This window comes from Acartia tonsa, chromosome 3, assembly GCF_053477335.1.
Source record: "Acartia tonsa isolate MP-2025a chromosome 3, ASM5347733v1, whole genome shotgun sequence".
Classification (NCBI taxonomy): Eukaryota; Metazoa; Arthropoda; class Copepoda; order Calanoida; family Acartiidae; genus Acartia; species Acartia tonsa.
Window position 1 is genome coordinate 27124393 of NC_137262.1, and position 17646 is coordinate 27142038.

General features: G+C 32.2%; 1 protein-coding gene across 4 annotated transcripts in view; it reads right to left on the reverse strand.

Annotated features, from left to right (window-relative positions):
- LOC145313779 (uncharacterized) overlaps positions 1–17646 on the reverse strand; it is a 136370-nt gene that overhangs the window by 70091 nt on the left and 48633 nt on the right. For all 4 annotated transcript variants that reach the window (XM_080153384.1, XM_080153383.1, XM_080153386.1 and 1 more), the window contains exon 5: positions 11721–11813. In XM_080153384.1, the coding sequence (XP_080009510.1) occupies positions 11721–11813 (93 nt within the window). The remainder of the gene's footprint in view (positions 1–11720; positions 11814–17646) is intronic.

The window sequence follows — 17646 nt, forward strand, 5'->3', positions numbered from 1 at the left end:
ATAATATAGATTTAGTCAGGGAGGAGGGGACATTAGGCTGTTTATTACTCTAGTCCCCAAAAATTTAAAGTAACGTTTTCTTATTGTTGGCTTTAAAAATTCAGGGACCTTAAATGAATTATGAACTGGTTTATTAAGTTGAGTGTCCAAACGTTTTAACTACTAATTGGAATCTTCAGAAGGGGTAATTTTGTTTATCATCATTATCCCTTTAGATTCCTGATGTTTTGTACTTTTAGTTCATAATAAAGAATTGATTAACTGTTAATTAGTTATTATAGTTCTAATAATGAGTAATGCATCTGGATAAATCATTTAGAATTTTAGTGTATGGATGGTTTCAGGCTATTTTTGCCCTCTCCATCCCAGTTCGAATTCATTGCCAATTAATAATAGATGCGCAACTGCTAATACTACGTTATATAGTAGCTGTACGATTTTTATATTGTGTCCAATCCACCCCCCCCCCCCCCCCCACCCCACCAGCACATACTCTAAAATTTCTATATGTGATAAAAATTTCAATTTACTTCAATTTTACTATCAAATGGGAAGAGAAATTGAACATAGAAATTTCCACCTTGAAATTTACTAGGGTTGGGAAAAGAAAACTGAAGAAATATTTTCTTATGTATATTATAATTAGCTTTCACAAAAGTACCTTGTTAAACACTAATCCCCCCCCCCCCTTTATTTCTGAAATGAAATGAAAATAAGTGTTTTTTTTATTACCTTATCATATTTGATTTTTTTATTTTCATTATTGTTAACAGTGACAGCAAATCCATTTTAATTACTGAAAACAATTTTCTTTCGAGAGTCAACCCATGTCCCTTGCAAAAATAAATTATCTTTCTCCCTTTCCTCACTTTCCATATTTCCAGCAATGGATAAAGAATAAAGGGATATATTGGCAGGGGAAATTTTTTCTTTAAATTAAGTTTCTCAAATTGTCTTTATTGTTATTCATCTAGTAGATGGGGTGGGGATAGGGTAAAGGTGGATGATAGGGGGTATCGTTATTTGATCCAGCTGGAATTGTTAATTTATTAGAATACATAAAAATCTGGTGCAACATCTAAGTAGTTATATGTCAATGTTTTCAGCCTTGTCCATATCTGAGTGCAAATTTGAAAAGATTACAAAATATTGGATTGAACTCTGTGCTATGTACAGCAGGGATAGAGACATGGCATCTGAAGATAATATTGGATTAACCTCTGTGCTATGTACAGCAGGGATAGAGACATGGCATCTGAAGATAATATTAGATTGACCTCTGTGCTATGTACAGCAGGGATAGAGACATAGCATCTGAAGATAATATTGGATTGACCTCTGTGCTATGTACAGCAGGGATAGAGTCATGGCATCTGAAGATAATATTGGATTAACCTCTGTGCTATGTACAGCAGGGATAGAGACATGGCATCTGAAGATAATATTAGATTGACCTCTTTGCTATGTACAGCAGGGATAGAGACATAGCATCTGAAGATAATATTGGATTAACCTCTGAGCTATGTACAGCAGGGATAGAGTCATGGCATCTGAAGATAATATTAGATTGACCTCTGTGCTATGTACAGCAGGGATAGAGTCATGGCATCTGAAGATAATATTGGATTAACCTCTGTGCTATGTGCAGCAGGGATAGAGACATGGCATCTAAAGATAATATTGGATTAACCTCTGTGCTATGTACAGCAGAGATAGAGTCATGGCATCTGAAGATAATATTAGATTGACCTCTGTGCTATGTACAGCAGGGATAGAGTCATGCATCTGAAGATAATATTGGATTAACCTCTGTGCTATGTGCAGCAGGGATAGAGACATGGCATCTAAAGATAATATTGGATTGACCTCTGTGCTATGTACAGCAGGGATAGAGACATGCATCTGAAGATAATATTGGATTGACCTCTGTGCTAAGTACAGGGATAGAGTCATGGCATCTGAAGATAATATTAGATTGACCTCTTTGCTATGTACAGCAGGGATAGAGACATAGCATCTGAAGATAATATTGGATTAACCTCTGAGCTATGTACAGCAGGGATAGAGTCATGGCATCTGAAGATAATATTAGATTGACCTCTGTGCTATGTACAGCAGGGATAGAGTCATGGCATCTGAAGATAATATTAGATTGACCTCTGTGCTATGTACAGCAGGAATAGAGACATAGCATCTGAAGATAATATTGGATTAACCTCTGTGCTATGTACAGCAGGGATAGAGTCATGGCATCTGAAGATAATATTAGATATTGGATTAACCTCTGTGCTATGTACAGCAGAGATAGAGTCATGGCATCTGAAGATAATATTGGATTGACCTCTGTGCTATGTACAGCAGGAATAGAGTCATGGCATCTGAAGATAATATTGGATTGACCTCTGTGCTATGTACAGCAGGGATAGAGACATGGCATCTAAAGATAATATTGGATTGACCTCTGTGCTATGTACAGCAGAGATAGAGTCATGGCATCTGAAGATAATATTGGATTGACCTCTGTGCTATGTACAGCAGGAATAGAGTCATGGCATCTGAAGATAATATTGGATTGACCTCTGTGCTATGTACAGCAGGGATAGAGACATGGCATCTAAAGATAATATTGGATTGACCTCTGTGCTATGTACAGCAGGAATAGAGTCATGGCATCTGAAGATAATATTGGATTGACCTCTGTGCTATGTACAGCAGGGATAGAGACATGGCATCTAAAGATAATATTGGATTGACCTCTGTGCTATGTACAGCAGAGATAGAGTCATGGCATCTGAAGATAATATTGGATTGACCTCTGTGCTAGGTACAGTAGGGATAGAGTCATGGCATCTGAAGATAATATTGGATTGACATCTGTGCTATGTGCAACAGGGATAGAGTCAGGGCATCTTAAGACAATATTGGATTGACCTCTGTGCTATGTACAGCAGGGATAGAGTCATGGCATCTGAAGATAATATTAGATTGACCTCTGTGCTATGTACAGCAGGGATAGAGTCATGGCATCTGAAGATAATATCGGATTGACCTCTGTGCTATGTGCAGCAGGGATAGAGACATGGCATCTGAAGATAATATTGGATTGACCTCTGTGCTATGTGGAGGGATATGGAAACTATATAAAATGATTCAATGCTTTTTAATTGTATGGCAGTGTGTGTGTGTGTGTGTGTCTGTCTGTCTGGATGTAGCAAAAGATCTCGGTAACTTATATCTCATTTACAAATCTTTTTGAAATGTCACTTATAGAATTTGACAATATTTTTAGAACTACTAATTTAATGAGGTGGGTCGACTCTCTTTCAAAAGTAACCCTAGTATGCCTCTAGGAGGGAGGCCGCTAGTTTATGACCAAAATAGACCAAACATTTCAATTATTTCAATTAAAAAAAAAACTAAAAAGCTTTTTATTTTTAAACTAAAAACAAAATAATAGAAAAATATTTTTCAATCTTCTTTAAAATTGAAAAGAATAAATATCCTATAATCAGAAAATACATTATCAAAAAGTACAATTTGATAATGCAAAACTCAATATTACCTACAAAATAAATAAATAGTTAGGTATAGATAGATCGTTTATAAAATATAAGGAAAATAAGAAAATGTCGATCTATTACTGAAATAGCCTCAGCATGAAGCTTGAGTGTCCATTCAAATCCGCGTATTTACAAAAAGATAAAACAGCAATTAAAAAGTGAAGTAAAGGGAAAAGTGATAACAAAGAAGGTACCATTGGACTTTTATTTATACTGTACCCAAAGTTTTATCCTTCGTAGTGTACTTTTTTAAAATCTTATAGGTTGGTTCAAACTAGTAGTGCCCAATCTTTCAAACCAATGTATGTTTTTTAAAGAATGGTTGATTTTGTTTATCATCATTTAGGATGTGCATTAATTTATCGTCTATTATAATATCTCTCTGATCCCTAGGCAAAGGCAGAATGTGCAGTTCTGATGTGCAGAAGTGAATTCACACCCAATACTATATTGTAAAACATGGAGTACCACAGGGCTCTGTACCGGTGCTATGATTATGTGATACATGTACAGAACTTGATGCACACCCAATGCTGTATTGTAAAAAATGGAGTACCACAGGGCTCTGTACTGGTGCTATAATAATGTGATACATGTACAGAATTGGATGCACACCCATTGCTATATTGCAAAATATTGTGTTACTAAAATTGTTGCAAAAGGGCCAGGCAAGCAAACTTTGTCCATTTGCTACGTGAAAAAAATCAATGTTTGTTCAATTTCCATTCATGTTATACTGGGTATGTCTAGATCCTAAGGATGATTACCGTTCTTAAATCGACGCAATACCTTATATTAGACTTTTAGAGTCATATTTGTACTTTATAGTCCAGGAATCATTTTCAAAATGAAATCAATGGACAGGACTAATTCGGTGGGAGTGGCCTAGAGTTGCAAGCTATCCTTTTGAAAGTGTTATTAGTTAGTTTATAATAAACAAGACGATTCTAACATGCGAATTCAAATAACAATCTAATAATGAAAAGGGGTTTATTATTGTTCATTTCTCCTATTTCTCCTCAATGGGACATTGTTTGAAAATCAATGTTTTATAAAATATGCACCAGGCAAATAAAACATTAATAGCACTACCTAATTTTAAAAAGCCAAGTTTTTCCAGTATGGATTGGAAACCGATTAATATCCGCTGGATTAGAATCGGTTCTCAGCCATACTGAAAAATCATGCATAGCATCGTATTATAGACAATTTTCCCCAAATTTCAAAATAAATATAATAAAATTAATACCAGCCTGGGCCTTAAGGACTAACAAAACTGGTTTAAATCTTAATTTTCATTTTAATATCCGCGGAATTTAAACTCGGCAAGATGGGAGGGAAGGGTACTTTGAACTGTAAATATTACTGGAACCTAAAGATGTACATACTTATTCGTTGGCTTAAAAAACTTTTAGTTTTGGTTAGTTGAGACTAGTAATGTCAAAACTTTTACACAGAAGGGAAAATTTATTTCATCGTCCATTGTCATATCCCTTGAAATAACCTTATTTGCTTATTATAAGAAGATAAGACAGAATATCTTAAAAATAGAATTAAGAAAACTTTTTTTCCCCACATTTGCGAGTTAGTTTGCAAGATAGATAGACGAATCAGGGATCTAAAGGGATAATACATTGACCGATAAAGTGATGTACAACTCAATGAAGATACAAAAAAAATACTCACTAAAAGTCCCCAAATATTTTAGATCAACGAATAAGAAAACGTTATTATAAATCTTCTACTAAAATAAACAGCCCAATGTCCCTTTCCTCCCAATAGATAAAATAAAGATAAAGGGAAAGTAAATTATATGGACTAATAATACAAACCTGCAACCCTCTAACAAGTACAGACAGACGGATTTTAGAGCAGCTTCGCTACCAACATTTTTTTTTAAAAATTATAATACATAAATTTACATAAGCCTATCCATATAACAATTTCTCGGAAAATGCATTTTCAGAAATTATATTTAAATATCCTATTAGCATTATCCTTTTTCGTAACTTTAATAGCTTCTTATATAATATTTTATTTTATTTCTAACTAATTTTATTGTCTTTCTTAATTAACATGAAAATAAAATTACAATAGTTCAAAATCAAAATATCTATGAATAAGAAAACCTTTTTTAATTCATTTAAAAGCAATAATTTGAAATTTCTTATTGTAGATTTGGACTTGTTAGAATTGTTCTATTGAGTTTAAACTTTGCATTCTCATGATGTATTTTCCAATATAGCTTCGAAAACGATGAATGTCCGCTGGCTTATAACCAGTTCTTAGATATACTAAAAGTCATGTATAGCACAGCTAACAAAAATAGTTTTAATCTTTTAGTGTTTTATTTAAATATTTCTAGAAAGCTGTCTATACGATCCATTAAATGAATAATAAAAAAAAATTTGTCATTACCATAAGCCAGTACGTCTTGCTCAAACAAACTTTCTGTTTTTTTTATTGCATTAGCTACCAATTCACAAATCTTATTGTTGATTGTTAATTTGTATGATTTAATGAACTTTGCTTTTATGGTTAATGTAATTTTATACAAATTTATTGTGAAGACAAATGTATAAAAATGAAACAAAAAACCTTTTGAGGTGCTGACCATCTTACTCTATAAAAGAGCAAATTCATGTCTTATATATTTGCTTCATAATAAGAATTTGGCAGGGCTTGCAGCTGCTTATTTTTAGGACACCTAGATGCGGATTTTTAAAGTTAAGGTAACTGGGAAATGAAACTGCCGCTAACAGCTGCAGATTAGCTGCGATTTTTTATGGTGACTGTTTTGTGTAAACGAAAGGCTGGATGTAGTGCCCATCTGCAAATTATAAAAACAAGCGATGCCGGCTGCCGAGCCCCAGAATTTTGTGTATGTAAAATACGGGTGCAATTTTTAGAATTTTCAAAGGATAAAAGTGTTTTCGGAATACTAATTTTATTTTCAAACATTTTCTAACCTCTCAATATTCAAAACACTTTATATAATGGCTTATTCATAGGAATCTTTATAAAAAAATACATTTCTAAGTGTAGTTGTCTTCATGGCAAATTTTTTTGGGGGGTTCAGAATAATTATACAAAGTCGTGATAACCTTTCCTGGACCCATGAAAAACTACATAGTGAAGGAGAACCATATAGGTTCAACTGTTATAGACAAACAGTTAGAAACATGAACATTCTGGTACTCTTTTATAGGGACTACTTTATATATAAAGATAATATTATGTAAATTCCAACCTTAGCTTAATAGCCCCGAGAAACTCCATTAATAACAGCAATAAAAAAATAATGTGTCATTTTATGTAACATTAAATGCAGTTTTGTATGCGTAGATAGACAGATAGATGGACAGATAAATATATAAATACTATAGATATATATTCAGGATGTAAAGACAGGTAAATAAACTTCAGATATTAAGAAATAAAGACAGATAGATAGACAATCAGATAGATAGACAGACAGATAGATAGACAATCAGATAGATAGACAGACAGATAGTTAAATAGACAGACAGATAGATAGGGGACAGATAGAGAGACACACAGACAGACATGTAGATAAACAGACAAATATATAGACAAACAGATAGATATACAGACAGATAAAAAATGTATTCAAATTTAAGTTTGTTTGTTATGTAACTGTGAATAAAATGCAAAGCATTCAAACAATATATAGGTAGAGCACTATCATTGCTGCTAACTTTTTTACAACAAACAATATGACAAAAAAATAAAGGGTTTTTGTTTGTTTAATGATGAGATTTTACCAAATGCAAAGATTGCAAATTTTATTATAATAACAACCATAAGCGGCTAACTTTTCATCAAAGGGATAAGATAGGAATATAAAAATTGACAAAAAACCATCCCAATTCTTTATTCTAAAAATGAAATAGCCTTAATTTACCTTGGACCCTATATGAAGCTTCCATAAAAGGGAAAACCCAATCACTTCTGTAGTATGCGAAATCTTAAGCTTCAAACAAATAAAACTTTATATAGTGTAGGATTTGCGGCTTTAATGATTTGTTTCAAATTCCGCGGAAATGATAGAACGCCAAAATAGGCATTAAATTAAAGTTTTTCGAAAGTTTGTAAAAGAAATTCATACCTGTATTACATAACAACTACGTGTTTATAAACTTTCTGCCTTTTGGCTTTTATAAAAGGTTTTGTTCAACTGTTATAGGCACAGTTTTTCTATAATTAGGGTCTGTATGTCACATAATCAAGGAGTCGCATAAACTCGGATTTTGCCATTATGTAGGTTTCATTTTCATGTTTTTTTAAAGACTGATTAACTACATTAAGATTAAATAGTAGTTATCTAGAAAAAAAATTTACATCTTCAAGTTTGCTTCATTCTGAAAGTAATTTGTGAAGATATAAATATAAAAAAATACTCTTTTTTCTATGTCCAAGTTACATAATCATAATTGTTGTTTACAAAACTTAAAAGAATTTATTTTTTAAAGGAAAGCTAACCCTTTCACAGAAGATTTTTTTCATATTCTAACTACAGTGTTCTTTTTTATTTACAAACATTTTACTGTTTTATTCCAATACTATTTGTAGAATGAGGATTAGCAAGAAAGAGAACCATTAAAGAATAAAGATGTTTTTATATAGATCTTTTATTTTATTTTTAGATTTACTATCTTTATCATTCTCCTTCTTTTTCTTTCTTTCTTTCTTTCACTCTTTCTCTATCTCTCAATATTACTCTCTTTTTTTTATTCCAAAGATTTGTCAATCAATATCCCTAAAATTCCTGATTTTAAGTGCATCGTCTTTTGTAAAAGTTTAAGACTCTAATGGCAAAGCACAAATTGTTGATTCTTTTTATTTTTGCTTTGGTAATGGTTTAAATTTAAAACCCTACATTTTAGCGTGTGATCTTAAGGAATAAGACAATGACAATAAATCATTAATTTTAATAAACAAAATTACCCCATCTGTACATTAAAATCATTGTTTGGACACTATCAGTTTAGAACCAACCAATAAAAATTTAATATAAGTACCCAAAGTGTTTGAGCCAACAAATATGATAACTTTGTATGAAATATGTTTAACGAGTGGACAACGACGAACCCCAAACTGTCCCATTTTGAGAAAGACGATTCCAGTGACGTCATATACGTTTAGGGAAGGGGGGAAGAAAATCTCTTCCCTTTTCTCCCATCTCTTTTGAAGAGATTTTCTTCCCCCCTTCCCTTTTTCTTTCCCGAAACGTATATGACGTCACTGGAATCGTCTTTCTCAAAGTGGGATAGTTTTGGGTTCGTCGTGGACAAGGTATTATTTGTTATGGTTGTTTAGTACTATGCACCTAGAGAGTAAACAGATCTAATAATAAATAATTTTACTTACAAATTGTTTGAGTGTAAAGTTTACAATGTCCATATAAAATAATATAAGAAAATAATCCTTTCATATAAAGTAGTAAGTTTTTTTTTAACTGTATTTTTTTAACAAACAATAAATCCAAGTCCTCTAACATTAGAATAAAGTAATATTAATAGCAGATTTTTCTATATTAATAAAACTAATTTGGACACATCTAATACTTTTTAACTACACTTAATACAGACAAAATTGATCTTTTATTAATATTATTAATAATTTCAACATTCGCTATTTTCAAAAAATTATTTTATGTTAACACTTAAGTTTAGTTTGTGAACTATTCCAGAGAAAACTTTTTGAAAAAACTGCGCATTTTTTTCTTTTACTCTGACTGCAGAGTTATATAAGCATTAAGAGTTGGTCTATCTATCTACTTGTTTAACACACGGAGGTCTAGGAGTATCCTCTAAACTATATCTTTCTATCTATCTAGTAACCCTACCTATGAAAAGAATGTTTAACACACGGAGGTCTAGGAGTATCCTCTGAACTATATCTATCTATCTAAATAGTAACCCTACCTATGAAAAGAATGTTTAACACACGGAGGTCTAGGAGTATCCTCTGAACTATATCTATCTATCTAAATAGTAACCCTACCTATGAAAAGAATGTTTAACACACGGAGGTCTAGGAGTATCCTCTGAACTATATCTATCTATCTATATAGTAACCCTACCTATGAAAAGAATGTTTAACACACGGAGGTCTAGGAGTATGCTCTGAACTATATCTATCTATCTATATAGTAACCCTACCTATGAAAAGAATGTTTAACACACGGAGGTCTAGGAGTATCCTCTGAACTATATCTATCTATCTATCTAGTAACCCTACCTATGAAAAGAATGTTTAACACACGGAGGTCTAGGAGTATCCTCTGAACTATATATATCTATCTATATAGTAACCCTACCTATGAAAAGAATGTTTAACACACGGAGGTCTAGGAGTATGCTCTGAACTATATCTATCTATCTATATAGTAACCCTACCTATGAAAAGAATGTTTAACACACGGAGGTCTAGGAGTATCCTCTAAACTATATCTTTCTATCTATCTAGTAACCCTACCTATGAAAAGAATGTTTAACACACGGAGGTCTAGGAGTATCCTCTGAACTATATCTATCTATCTATATAGTAACCCTACCTATGAAAAGAATGTTTAACACACGGAGGTCTAGGAGTATCCTCTGAACTATATATATCTATCTATCTAGTAACCCTACCTATGAAAAGAATGTTTAACACACGGAGGTCTAGGAGTATCCTCTGAACTATATCTATCTATCTATATAGTAACCCTACCTATGAAAAGAATGTTTAACACACGGAGGTCTAGGAGTATGCTCTGAACTATATCTATCTATCTATATAGTAACCCTACCTATGAAAAGAATGTTTAACACACGGAGGTCTAGGAGTATCCTCTGAACTATATCTATCTATCTATATAGTAACCCTACCTATGAAAAGAATGTTTAACACACGGAGGTCTAGGAGTATGCTCTGAACTATATCTATCTATCTATATAGTAACCCTACCTATGAAAAGAATGTTTAACACACGGAGGTCTAGGAGTATCCTCTGAACTATATCTATCTATCTATCTAGTAACCCTACCTATGAAAAGAATGTTTAACACACGGAGGTCTAGGAGTATCCTCTGAACTATATATATCTATCTATATAGTAACCCTACCTATGAAAAGAATGTTTAACACACGGAGGTCTAGGAGTATGCTCTGAACTATATCTATCTATCTATATAGTAACCCTACCTATGAAAAGAATGTTTAACACACGGAGGTCTAGGAGTATCCTCTGAACTATATCTATCTATCTATCTAGTAACCCTACCTATGAAAAGAATGTTTAACACACGGAGGTCTAGGAGTATCCTCTGAACTATATATATCTATCTATATAGTAACCCTACCTATGAAAAGAATGTTTAACACACGGAGGTCTAGGAGTATGCTCTGAACTATATCTATCTATCTATATAGTAACCCTACCTATGAAAAGAATGTTTAACACACGGAGGTCTAGGAGTATCCTCTGAACTATATCTATCTATCTATCTAGTAACCCTACCTATGAAAAGAATGTTTAACACACGGAGGTCTAGGAGTATCCTCTGAACTATATATATCTATCTATATAGTAACCCTACCTATGAAAAGAATGTTTAACACACGGAGGTCTAGGAGTATGCTCTGAACTATATCTATCTATCTATATAGTAACCCTACCTATGAAAAGAATGTTTAACACACGGAGGTCTAGGAGTATCCTCTGAACTATATCTATCTATCTATCTAGTAACCCTACCTATGAAAAGAATGTTTAACACACGGAGGTCTAGGAGTATCCTCTGAACTATATATATCTATCTATATAGTAACCCTACCTATGAAAAGAATGTTTAACACACGGAGGTCTAGGAGTATGCTCTGAACTATATCTATCTATCTATATAGTAACCCTACCTATGAAAAGAATGTTTAACACACGGAGGTCTAGGAGTATCCTCTGAACTATATCTATCTATCTATATAGTAACCCTACCTATGAAAAGAATGTTTAACACACGGAGGTCTAGGAGTATGCTCTGAACTATATCTATCTATCTATATAGTAACCCTACCTATGAAAAGAATGTTTAACACACGGAGGTCTAGGAGTATCCTATGAACTATATCTATCTATCTATATAGTAACCCTACCTATGAAAAGAATGTTTAACACACGGAGGTCTAGGAATATCCTCTGAACTCTCGAGATGGACATCGACAATCAAATCTGTGGACCCGGGTAACCTGAAATAAAGACATCCATTATTCATTACATCCATTATCAATCTGTTTATTTAGCTATCTGTCTATCCATCTATGTATTATTATCCATACGTCTAATAATCTACATAAATTGTGATTATTGTTTTGAAGTTAGAAAATGAATTGCGTACTGTTTGAATAAATTTTATTAGTTGAATTCAAATGCTATTTTTAAGTCAAGGTGTTCTAAATTAAAATTTGTATTTATTCAAATATGTAATTCGGTGAAATAGTCAATTAAACGGCATTAATAAAAATAAAAGAATGATTTTCCATTTTAGGTGAATCTTTACATTGTCCCTGGATTGCTTTAGGCTATTTCATTTTTAGATTTCGGTCCTGGTATGATCTGGCAATTTTTCTGCCAGCCACTTTCCTTTGGAGTTCCCAGATGCTAGAGGCGCATCCGCTAGTCCACATATATATCTAATGATAATAAATATTGTATAATGACATTATTTATACTAATGCATCACAACAAAAAGCTATGCTCGACAGGGAGGGAGGGGACATTGGACTTTATTACACCAATTCCCAAAGTCTTATAATAACGCTTTTCTATTCGTTGGATTAACAAACTTTGATTGGTTGGATCATATAGTTAAGTGTTAAAATGTTTAAACCACAATTTATAATCTGCACTAGGGGTAATTTTGTGTATAATCAGTAGGGATGTACATCAATTTATCTGCAATTGTCTTATCCCTTTATATCCCTGGATGTTGAATGTTCAATGGATGGATATAAATAATTACATGTAAATATATATATATATATAGAAGGATGCATTAACAACATAACAAGGATGACAACATTTATCTCTAATATAAGACGGTGGGACAGACGAACATTAACACAGTAGAGTGTCAAGAATTTAAAGGCAGGACATTGAATTATAAGTCTAAATAAAATTGTATGTAAATTTGTTGTAAAATGGCTTAAAAAGGGAAAACTCTTTTTTGGGACATGATTACATAGATGCTTCATGCATGTATCTTGTTGTCCTAGAAATAATCTATAATACAAAGTAGAACGATGTCTGTCTGTCTCTTTGTAGCGAAGGATCTCGCTAACCGCTGAACCTATCGGGTTCTCCTTTACAGGGTAGCTTCTCATAGGTCCCGGGAAGGTTTATAACTATTTTCCCAAACCCCCCACCCAAAAAAAAAAAAATTTTCTTTTTAAAACTAAAATTAAAATAGTGAGGTCGACTACCCTCCCCCCCCAAAAAAAATTTCCCCCCCCAAAAAAATTTTCTTTTAATTTTAAAATATGAAAAATTGGTTTGATTAAACCTTTTGGGGCAAAGCCCCTAGAGGCTAGGGGCGAAGCCGCTAGTTATCTATAAAGCCCATGAATAGGAAAATAGAGGCTAGGGGCGAAGCCGCTAGTTTTTAGATAAAGAAATACTGTTAGTTTGTTTTTGCAAATTTAAAAAGTAAACACAATCATTGTACTTTATCTTAATACAAATATAAGAATAACAGGACGTAAAGTACAATATTTAATTTACTAAAGGATGCGCCCCTGGCAAGTAGGGGCACTGTATACAAATTAGTAAATAAAAAGCCAAAACCGTTCTCAATTCTTAAATCTAATACCAATAAAACTGCCTAAATCCATCCCGGTACGATGAAAAGCTTCCTTAAAAAAGGAGAAAGCCCCCCCCCAAAAAAAATGTGGGGGCGAATCCATTGTTAGTTTTATGGAAAAGAGTTATAATATCAAATAAATAGTCATATCTTTATAACGTCGATTATTTGCAGATAAATGTTAAAATATTGGGGTGAATTCCACCCCCTATTTTGTAAAGTGAGTGTTTATTGACGTCACAGCTTAAAGTTTAATCCTATTTTGATACAAGTTAAATTTGATAAAGAGTGTTTCCAACTTTACTTTGTTTGTTTTTCCTACAGCTTCTCTATTATTGTATAAAAGTAACAGGATGTTTGTCTGTCTTTCTGTCTGTATGTCAGTACCGATTGATCTTGCTAACCACTGAACCGATATGGTTAATTTTACATTTTAGCTTCTAATAGGTCTTGGGAAGGTTTACCTGTACGGAAAAGGGTATCTCCACTCTTCCAAGATAAATATTCCATTAAAAAAAAAGGCCGTTATCCCAAACTTTATTTACTTTATCTTTTAAAAAGCAGTTGTCTAATTTAGCAGTGGTATCAAGGTATTGTTTCTAGTATTTAGTGCACCACTGTCTTTGTATAAATCATCCTTGTTTGAGCAAGTGTTTTATACAGGGAGGGAAGGGACATTGAACTGTAAATTATACTTGTATCCAAAGTTTTATAAACACATTCTATTGTTGGCTTAAGACTTTGTGGACTTCATAAAAACTTGATTTGGTAGTAGAAATTAGCAGTAATTTAACAGAATCTACAGACGGGCTAATTTTGTTTATAATAATTCATCACCCATTGTAATATCCCTGATGATCCCTGATGTGTGTATGTGTGTGTGTGTGTGTGTGTGTGAGGATTTGTATATTTGTAAGCACTTATCCAAATATAATCTAAAACTTTTAAACAAATTGAAAAGGGAATCAACTGAACATTTATGTAACATTTAAGTGCATTTAGTTAAAGTTTGAAAAAAAAGATAATTGATAATTAAACAATGGTGATCAAATCAATACAGAGAATAAATGTTATTATAAAACTTTTGTTAACTACTGTAATAAATAACACAGTGTCCCTTAACCCTATGCGTTAAGGCCCAATAATAGGTATTTAAAATGCAGTTTTACATATGAACTTAAAAAAATGTCAAGTAAGAATTATTACACTGAAAAGTTTCAACTTTTTAGGTCCTAGCCAGGTTTACAGCTATTTTGTAGTATGGTGGGTGAAACTATCTAAAGGATATCAAGGGAATAAATTTATATAATTTTTCTCAAACTTCTAATACAAACTTCTAATTCAAAACTTCTTACTCAAAGTAGTGACATTTGGACAAACATACCCTTTCAGAGAAAAGCTTCACTTCAAAGTATACATATCAATATATAAAATCTAAAATAAATGCTCTTTTTCCCGTCACTTTTATTGGTTCACATAAAGATAAACTGCTTTTGTATAAAAATACAGGCTTAAAAGGTATATGTGCTTTTCTAAATTAAGATTAAGCTTTATCAAAACTAAAACTGTTGGTATTATATAGATATACTGACTTTCTCAATAGAGTTGCTACGCTTACAATTGTTACCAACTGTTGCAGGAATCGCCATGCCAAATAAAATATCTCTAAAAAGCCTAAATTAAGGATAACTATCCGCTACGGACGGAAGTAGGGACCAACCATAAATATATAAAAGCTTCACTCTCAAAAATCAAAAAAAAAATTCCTTTTACTATAATGACTTTATCCTGTGTTTTATTAGTTGCAAGGACAAGGTTTAGCTGGCCTCTAGATACCTGGAGCTTGGAACCTGACTAGCAGGCAAGCAGGCGTAGCATGTATGGTTAAAGTAGTCATCCTTATATAAAGTGATACAATGTATTTATGTCTGTATGTGTGAACCGAATATATTTCTCTAGGAAGGTTTATAACTATTTTTTTTGGGGGGGGGGATACCACCAGCCTTCCAAGATAAATACCCCCAGAAAAAGCCCCCCCCCCCAGCTAGTTTTTAAAAAAGTGTCAAGTACTATTCTTTACCTTTATTCAATTTTTTAAAAATCAATTAATTTTTCTAGTCAAATTTTTACGTTCATAATAAGTTTTCATCAACTGAAGTCATTTTCTTGAATCTATTTCTGTTTAATCAAGAAACCTTTAATTGTAGAGTTGAATTGCCTATAAATTTATTACAAACCATCCAATAAATCCATCATTCAAAACAATTCTCTCGGAATACAAATAGAAATAACCCTTCATTTAAACAACAAATTTAATGAAAACATTCTTAAGGATCACCGTCTATTTACGCTACTAGGGCAGTAAATTTTTGCGTTGGGAAACTACATTACATACATGCACAATGACATGTTTTATGGTTCACCATTCAATGGCCTAACATATATTTCAGAGGTTATATTTTTTTTATAGTCAATCAATATTTTTTTTAATTCATGCCTCATGGTTTACCATTTAATAGCCCCACATAAATTTAGTGGTTATAGTTTTAATAAATGGACAATATTTATTTTAATTCTTGCTTTCAGGTTCACCGAATAACACCCTTACATATATTTTAGAGGTTATAGTTGTAATAAAGGGTCAATATGTATTCTATTTCACGCTCTATGACGCATATATGTATCAGTTTGTAGACTCGTAGAGCCATATTGGCCATGCGGTTAGCGAGATCAGATAGACATAACAACGAAAACACATCCTGTTACTTTTGTGATAGGATTTTAATACTAAATATATGGATTTTTAAGGCATTAAAGGATTCATGAAATTAGTTATGCAATTACTAATAAACATCTTATAGTTTATTGTTTAAACTGTAATATCTTTACCTAATATCAAATTTAAACTATCAAAATAATAAGTAGGCAAAACTATTTATTAGCTACTTAGTAGTGATAAAACCCCTTCCACTCAAGTGATGGTTTAAAAAATGAACTTATTCCCTTCTTTGAATGTTATAAAAAGAATTAATACAAAAAGGTTAATTAGTATCTATTTTGTCAACCTTTAAAAGTAAAAAATAAATTTATTTCATTTTGTATGTAAAGAAAGATAGATAAAAAAATACAAATAAATCTGATATGTTTCTTTTAAAGGTTAAATGTACTAAATATTTGTCTCTTTAATGAGATGAGGTCTCGCAAAGAAATAGCTCTCATATTTCTACTTATGTGTCTTACTAACGATTATGTAGAATATTAGCTAGGTAGTCTATAAATACAAATGTCCGTCGGTTAAGTAAAATTGCAAATATTATTTTCTCAGCTGATATTGAAGATTAAATGTCTTATATTTGATGAGAATATTTTTATAATATAAATGAATAAAAATATTTTCTATGCGTTACTTTATCCATCGGTTTTTATGGTTGTTCTTTATCATTTAAGAATTTTTTATATCTATGGTCTTAGTTGCGTTTTATTTTCATACTAGCGGTTGCGGCCCTAGTATCTAGGGATATTCCAAGGGATATATAAAGAGCTTATATCATACAACGACTTATTTTATTTAAAAATAAAAGAGCCTAAAACCATTCCGGTACCTATATGAAGCTTCACTCTAAAGGAGAACCATATCGGTTCAGTGGTTAGCGAGATCCTTCGCTACAGACAAAAAAGCTTACTATTTTATATCATAGGATAATCTTTTATTATAATGTTCTACATAGCTTAGATTCCCTCAAAATGTATTTTCTAAAGATATATCTATATCGTTTAGGCCTCCATATAATACAGTTTGTCTGCCCGTCCGTTTGTCCGACCAAATCAATAAACAAAAGTGATATTATTTTAGCTGCTATATGAAATAGAAATCTTGCATTTTGAATTTATTTTGTGCAAGTTAAAAAAACACATCTTTTGTAAAATGCGTTGTGGTATTTATATTAATTTTAGAGAATAAATTGTTCTTAGAAAGAATATTAATCATAACACTGAACACAAAACTCTGAAAATAACTTTCTACAAAATAAATAGATTTTACTTTCTATCTGTGTTATAAAACAACCAGTGGTTGCGCCCATAAGGCCTCTAGGGGCACTTGCGGGGAGGAGTCAACTCTCCACTTTCCATTTTTGGTTAAATGAGAAAAGTAAAAAAAGGGGATGGGAGGTATTTTTTCCATCCTGGGCCCATAAGAAGCTTCAGAGTAAAGGAACGAGATT